The 7,425-nt window shown below is 42.4% G+C and overlaps 2 protein-coding genes across 2 annotated transcripts in view; one reads left to right on the top strand and one right to left on the bottom strand.

The window, feature by feature from the left end:
- Positions 1-1,199: 1,199 nt before the first annotated feature.
- Positions 1,200-3,476, top strand: eif4e2rs1 (eukaryotic translation initiation factor 4E family member 2 related sequence 1). The gene is made up of 7 exons (XM_060894044.1): positions 1,200-1,391; positions 1,489-1,570; positions 2,120-2,254; positions 2,352-2,456; positions 2,546-2,698; positions 3,115-3,251; positions 3,331-3,476. Exons 1-7 carry the CDS (start codon positions 1,375-1,377, stop codon positions 3,368-3,370), a joined length of 669 nt encoding a protein of 222 aa, XP_060750027.1. The 5' UTR covers positions 1,200-1,374; the 3' UTR covers positions 3,371-3,476.
- Positions 3,477-4,466: 990 nt separating this feature from the next.
- LOC132862157 (coiled-coil domain-containing protein 171-like) overlaps positions 4,467-7,425 on the bottom strand; it is a 14,621-nt gene continuing 11,662 nt past the window's right edge. Inside the window, exons 19-24 of the mRNA XM_060894043.1 lie at positions 7,178-7,363; positions 6,939-7,084; positions 6,708-6,762; positions 5,295-5,405; positions 5,026-5,172; positions 4,467-4,850 (exon numbers count right to left, since the gene is read on the bottom strand). Coding sequence (XP_060750026.1) covers positions 4,632-4,850; positions 5,026-5,172; positions 5,295-5,405; positions 6,708-6,762; positions 6,939-7,084; positions 7,178-7,363 — 864 coding nt within the window. The 3' untranslated portion in view covers positions 4,467-4,631. The remainder of the gene's footprint in view (positions 4,851-5,025; positions 5,173-5,294; positions 5,406-6,707; positions 6,763-6,938; positions 7,085-7,177; positions 7,364-7,425) is intronic.

Below are 7,425 nucleotides of genomic sequence, written 5' to 3'. Positions count from 1 at the left end.
ATAATAAATACTGTAGTCACTTAATTAAAAGGCTAAAATTTTCATTTTATATTAGCAATTGTCTGTCTGTGTGTGTATGTGTGTGTCTCTGTGTGTATGTGTGTGTCTCTGTGTGTATGTGTGTGTCTGTGTGTGTCTGTGTGTGTGTATGTGTGTGTGTGTGTGTGTGTGTGTGTGTATTCGCCTTTCTGTAAATATAATTTAAACATGCCAAACACAGAACAGTTGACAAGATGAGAGGAGGACTGAGTGTGCACTAGAACAAGGCACTAAAATGTATAGATGTTCTCTGTTTTCTCAGCTGTTCTGACACTTGGTTTATTCACATGAATAAGAGTTTGTTTTTCTGACTCCTCACCCAAATGAATCTTAGAGAGACAGAAAAAACAGACACACACACACACACACACACACACACACACACACACACACACACACACTGACGTAGCTCCGTCACTTCACTGTACACCAGTGTGTGAGTAAAGTCATTAGCAAATGATTCTAAAGTCATTAAATGTTTCAGTTAAACAGTATTTACTTTAGTGTTACTTTACTGTGTACTGACAGCTGAATGGTGTCTGATGTGTGACAGGGAGATGTGACAGGGGGCGGGGCTTAGAAACTTACTGTCTGTGCACATGGTACATCAGTCATGTGATTATTACTGTTAGTGTTTACATACAAATAAGATCATGTTCATCTCCACATATTTATGTTTATACACACTGAATAAATCAGCATTTAGAGAACAAATGAAGCATCAAATGTCTGAAAAGTTTAGTCCTCTAATCTCATTTAATCTACATCTGATCTCAATTTAAATACAGTTGATGCATTATTAGGTGCGTTTAATGATGAAGTTTATTAGAAAACAACTTTACAGAAACCTGAATCTATTTTTTTATTTACAAACTATTTCTCATTCACACAGCGCCATCTGCTGGCACTAGGAGGAAAACACAACCTGTCGCCTTAAAACAACATGTATAATTAATAAATATGCTGATAGATAGATAGATAGATAGATAGATAGATAGATAGATAGATAGATAGATAGATAGATAGATAGATATTCTAACGAAAAGTCAAAGCAAAGTGTAAAGCAAAGAATTCAAAACAAAAATCGAGTTTATTACAACGCGACATTTTTGTCCTCTTGAGTTTCTGTACGTCAACTGCGTACCGCGTGAGGTTTGCGCATGCGCACTGACACATTCAGTAAATGCCATTGTTAGCTGATTAGCATGTTGTTGTTTTTTGTTCACTATATTTTAAAACGTCTCAAAAACTGAATGTTTTCCTGTTTTATGTTCAGTGGGTAAAAATCTGCCATATCATTGTACATTTAATGAGAGAAGTTGTGAAGTGAACAGAATGAATCAGTTTGAGAAGTGAGTTAGCCTTTATGCTAATTCTGTGCTAACACACACCAGAAATGTGCTTTATTTACATTATTATTTCTGTTACACACTTTGTTTGTTTCTACAGTGTGAAAGAGGAAGAAACGGAGGACAAGAGGAATGTAACCGACTCGGAAAGTGTAAATAATAATAATAATAACAGGAGGAAGGTAAACATTTTATACCTTTATTAACATTAACTGGTGGCTTCAGTAAGGCGACCAATCAGAAATCAGGACAAATCTGCGTCAGCAAATACATTAAGCTCGAGTTGAGTTTTGTAAAGAATCAAACTGAGAGTCGATTCCAAATTTACTCGGAACCCTCAATTGATTCATCTGTCATTCATTTTCTCTCTGTTTCTCATTCTCATATGATTAAGAGCTCATGGTTCTTCATACTCTTGTGTGTGTGTGTGTGTGTGTGTGTGTGTATATATGTGTGTATATATGTGTGTGTGTGTGTTTGTTTCTGTATGTGTTGGTGTGTGTATGCATGTGTGTGTGTGTGTGTGTGTGTGTGTATATATGTGTGTGTGTTTGTTTCTGTATGTGTTGGTGTGTGTATGCATGTGTGTGTGTGTGTGTATATATATATATATATATATATATGTGTGTGTGTGTGTGTGTGTATTTGTTTCTGTATGTGTTGGTGTGTGTGTATGCATGTGTGTGTATATGTGTGTGTGTGATTGTGTGCGTGTGTACGTGTGTGTGTAGACAGTAACCCCAGCTCCAGGTGAACACCCTCTGCAGTATAACTACACATTCTGGTACTCACGCCGGACCCCCAGCAGACCCGCAAACACACAGAGCTATGAACAGAACATCCGACAGATCGGCACAGTCGCATCGGTTAGTGTGTTTATTAGTGTGTGTGATGATTATTAAGGGATAACTGTATTTCTTTAGCTGTAATTTAGCTGTGTGTGTGTGCGCGTGCGTGCCACAGGTGGAACAGTTCTGGAAGTTCTACAGTCATCTGGTTCGTCCTGGAGATCTGACGGGTCACAGCGATTTCCACTTATTCAAAGAGGGAATCAAACCTATGTGGGAGGTGTGTGTTATGTTGGGAGTGTGTGTGTGTGTGTGTGTGTGTTTGTGTGATTTGTGTGTGTGTAATGTGTCTGGGTTTATGTGTTTCAGGATGAAGCCAATAAGAACGGAGGGAAGTGGATTATTCGATTGCGCAAGGGTTTGGCGTCGAGGTTCTGGGAGAACATCATCTTAGCGATGCTGGGAGAGCAGTTCATGGTGGGGGAGGAGGTGTGTGGTGTCGTCGTCTCCATACGCTTTCAGGTTAGAGCTGAAATGCTGCACAACGCTTATAATGATTTAGTAATCTTTAGGATTAGTGACTGGTTCTGCTCAGCATTTTTATTATAAATTACAGGTGCACTTTTGTACACATCAGTATGTTGTAGGTTGATGAGTGGATTGTGTTTTGTGACCGTTTTGTTATAGACAGCTTTGACATCTGAGCCTGATGTTTTCATTCAGTCATAAATTCATGTCACACTTTATATTTGCAGTTTTGTGTAATAAAGCTTTGTTAGATTGTTTTAATTTATTTATTTTATGTTTGTTTTATTAATTACAATTAAGAGACACTTAAAAGTCCAATCAGTGTGAGACCGAACTTTCCATTTTTAAAGTTTAAAATGTTACACAAGGCTAGAGCAGTTGTGTGTGTGTGTGTGTGTGTGTGTGTGTAGGAGGACATCTTGTCCATCTGGAATAAAACAGCGAGTGATCAGGTAACGACATCACGCATCAGAGACACACTGCGCCGAGTCCTGAACCTCCCTCCTAACACCATCATGGAGTACAAAACACACAACGACAGCCTCAAGTATGTTTTCACACACACACACACACACACACACACACTATATTTTTGGCTCTGATCTGGTTGTTTTTTTCTGTCACAGGGACAATTCCAGCTTCCGCAACACAAAGATCGCTGTGTGACGAACACACACATCCTTCAGGAAGAGGCTCCGCCCCTCAAACATTCCATTCCTGTTGAAAGTTTTTTTTTTTCCATGTAAAATATAATAAATGTCTTTGCTTAGAATCGTGTGTTTAGGTTTGTTGTGAATGTGCCATGTGTCTCTGTTCTTAACTGTTTTTAGAGGAGTTTAAAAAACACATCATTAATAATGTGTAATAAATGAAATGGAGCTTGACGAGGGAACAGATTTGATCCTCGTCTGTGCTGTGGAAGGTTCTACAATGAGGATGTGATGGTCCAGTGGCGAAGGTGCTGGGATCTTGATCAGAAGGTCGGGGTCGAGTCCAGAACCTGCTGAGACATCAACGTTGGGTCCTTGAGCAAGGTCCTTAACCTCACCTGCTCCTGGGGCACCGTACTATGTGCGAAAACCAGGGAAGTCGTGACCTAATGGTTAGAGATTCTGACTCCTAACCCTAAGGTTGTGGGTTCGAGTCTCGGGCAATAACACAACTGAGGTGCCCCGGGCGCCGTAGCATAAATGGCTGCCTACTGCTCCGGGTGTGTGTTCACTGTGTGTGTGTTCACGGTGTGTGTGTGTGTACTTTGGATGGGTTAAATGCAGAGAACAAATTCTGAGTACGGGTCACTGTACTTAGCTGTATGTCACGTCACTTTAAAGATGAGTTGGTTTGAGTATTTCAGAAGCTGCTGATCTCCTGCTGGGATTTTCACACATTACGTCTCTACACAGAACAGTGTGGATAAACAGAGTAGTCCAGTGACAGTGGGCTCTGTGGGCCGACAGTGAGATCAGGAGAATGAGCTGACAGGAAGTCTACAGTAACTTATACAGTTACAGGAACACACACCACATCCAACCTTGAGGTGAACGAGACCACAGCAGGTTCCTCTTCAGTCAGTAAGAACAGGAACCTGAGGCTATGGTGGACACACACACACACACACACAGGAGCAGGAGAAACACCAGTGAGTCTTTATTCAGTCCAGATCCTGTGAGTCTCTGCCTCATGGAGAAAACATCTGCAGTCACTGTGTTAAAATGCAGAGATCCTTTGATATCTTGATGAATAACAGAAGAAACTTTAATAATTTAAAATGCAGTATTTCATGTTTATTGATCTTTCTTCCTGAACATCCTGAACATCCTGTGTGTTTGAGCGTCTTCACCTCACTAAGTGTAGCAGTAACATGACTATGAAAATCTTATTTTCTAAAAAACTAAAGTACAAAATTCATTCCAATGTTTAAGGTTTTTTATGTTGATGCTTTTGAGGCACTTTTGACACTTGTGGAGATTTTGGAGGCTTTTTTCACACTTCTGCCCTTCTTCAGTGGAACTCTGGACTTGTTTAGGAGTGTGTGCGTGTTTCTGGGGACATCTTTCACTGCAACATCCATGTCTGAGGGAGCCAGTGTCCCCCAGTTCCCCTCGGCTTCAGAAGAAGGAACCGGTGTGTCGGCACACGCCATAAGCTGATGACACACACACACACACATTACAGACACTGGAGTCTCCTCCTCTACAGCCTGAGGTGATTCTCTCATTATTACAATACAATTCAGTTTATTTCATGACGATTTTAATGATTCATGTCGTCTCACACAGGCTCTGAGACACTGATGATGATGATGATGATGATACACTCACACAGCACTGGTTCTCTCGTACACAGGCGTCGTGTAACTCGGCTTTCAGAGCAGTCACATGTGCCTGATACGAGGAGATCTCTCTCTCCAGAGACACCATCTTACTGCACACGAACTCATACACTTCTGTAAAACTGTGCACCAGAGACTACACACACACACACACACACACACACACACACACACACACACCATACATAACTGTGATGAATAGAGTAACTAAAGCGGTGCTACGGGAACAGGAAGTGAAGCAATAACACACTCTCACACCTGACATGCCTTCATTTCTGCTGCTCCACTGTCCAGCTCCGTTGTGGGTAACTGCAGGGTGAAGCTGTCTGGTAAGGAAGTGGAGTGAGAAAGGAGGAGGCGATCCTTCAGCTGTTTGTTACACACACACACACAATGTTTAATATACATTATCTGAGAGAAGTAAGTACACAAATATTATTATATCTTTTCATGTAACACCACAGTGTCATTTCTTCAGTCACATGAAATGATATAATAAAGTATTTACATAAATGTGAGGGTGCACTTACTTTTGTACTCAGTGCTGTCACACTTATAGTGTGTGAATTTCATTGTGGCCTCAACGAGTCGAACACATTTATCATTAAGCTCAAAAGTTTGTATCCCCAAACCGTCTAATTATTCACCTTAAATATGTAAAATGGGGGGTCACAGTGTCTTAGTGGTTAACACGTTCACCTCACACCTCCAGGGTTGGGGGTTCGATTCCCACCTCCACCTTGTGTGTGTGGAGTTTGCATGTTCTCCCCGTGCCTCGGGGGTTTCCTCCGGGTACTCCGGTTTCCTCCCCCGGTCCAAAGACATGCATGGTAGGTTGATTGGCATCTCTGGAAAATTGTCCCTAGTGTGTGATTGTGTGAGTGAATGAGAGTGTGTGTGTGTGTGTGTGTGTGCCCTGCGATGGGTTGGCACTCCGTCCAGGGTGTATCCTGCCTTGATGCCCGATGACGCCTGAGATAGGCACAGGCTCCCCGTGACCCGAGGTAGTTCGGATAAGCGGTAGAAGATGAGTGAATGAATGAATGTAAAATAAGGAATCTGAGCTTTACAGAATAACGATCGCTCTCATTGTGTGACGAGTGGCATCAGGTGTGATGGACCTCAGGTGTGATGGACCTCAGGTGTGATGGACCTCAGGGACGCAGAGCTTCAGCACATTGCTGAGAGCAACAAGAAACACTGGGATCAGATGCTTAGCTGTCAGACCCCAAGACCTCAACAAACCTTCTTAGAGCTGGAAAGCAATAGATGTTGAAGTGTAATGGACACCAGGACCAACCGGGGAATGGCCCAGAAACACGGGCACACTAAAGACTCTCACAAGGAGAGAAAGACCAGGAAGTTTAAAGACAAGAAGATGAAAGGTTCCATGGTGCCGTGACCTTCATCTCCATACATAGATTAGAGGAAAAGCTTAAAGAAGGCAGGACATGACAGGAGGTCAGAGTAAAGAGTAGTGTTGGACAAACAGGTTAGTTTTATTAGGAATTCTTAAAAAGGGTGATAAACGTTTTCATTACCCCCCCCCACACACACACACACACACAAGTACAGAGACACAAACTCTTACATTCAGCTGTAAACAATAACAACAATAATAATACAGAGATATTTAAATGTCTTTGTTTGACTGATGTGAACAGTACTGACCTCTCGCAGTCTACACTCCACTGACATCATGTAGTTCAATGAACACTCTTTACTCCTGGAGCGCACCCACACACACACACACACACACACACGCACGCACACACGCACACACACACACAGAGCTTTTAGATGAACAGCACAACAACAACTAAAATCTGAAATGGTCACAGCTGTGTGTGTGTGTGTGTGTGTGTGTGTGTGTGTGTGTGTGTGTGTGTGTGTGTGTGTTACCTAGCTGCCATGCGCAGAGTGTTTTCCGCTCTTCTGATGCTCTGCTGTAGCTCCTGTTTCTCGTTTTGTGATTGGCTCAGCCGTTTCTCTAGCAACCGCAGAGATTGTTCTTTCCTCTTAAGCTCCGACTTTGCATCAGACAGACTCTAAACACACAGAGGTACAACATGTGTGTGCACTATAGCACCTGGTTAATTGGTGAGAACTGCTCAGCACTTTGTTAGTGTGTGTGTGTGTACCTGTACAGCCTGAGCGAGTGTGTGGTCTTTTTCCAGTTGTTCTGAGGTGTGTGTTTCCATGGTAATACCAAGCTCTTGCAGCTGTGTGGCCTGTTCATGCAGGAGAGTCTGCGCTTGCTGTTCCCTGCACAGAGCCGAGCTCAGCTCCTCACACACACTGCGGAACTGTTGCCCCGGGACACACACCTGCACACACACACACACACACGTCTTTACATACTCCAGCACTATACCTTGGGTGTGATGAT

Source organism: Tachysurus vachellii, chromosome 19 (assembly GCF_030014155.1).
Source record: "Tachysurus vachellii isolate PV-2020 chromosome 19, HZAU_Pvac_v1, whole genome shotgun sequence".
Lineage (NCBI taxonomy): Eukaryota > Metazoa > Chordata > Actinopteri > Siluriformes > Bagridae > Tachysurus > Tachysurus vachellii.
Note: the sequence above shows the minus strand (reverse complement) of the source record. Positions and strands in the feature narration are given on the sequence as shown.

Coding starts and splice junctions, on each gene's coding strand:
- eif4e2rs1 (XM_060894044.1), top strand. Junction 2,255..2,351: donor AGATCGGCACAGTCGCATCG/GTTAGTGTGTTT, acceptor TGCGTGCCACAG/GTGGAACAGTTCTGGAAGTT. Junction 2,457..2,545: donor GAATCAAACCTATGTGGGAG/GTGTGTGTTATG, acceptor TATGTGTTTCAG/GATGAAGCCAATAAGAACGG.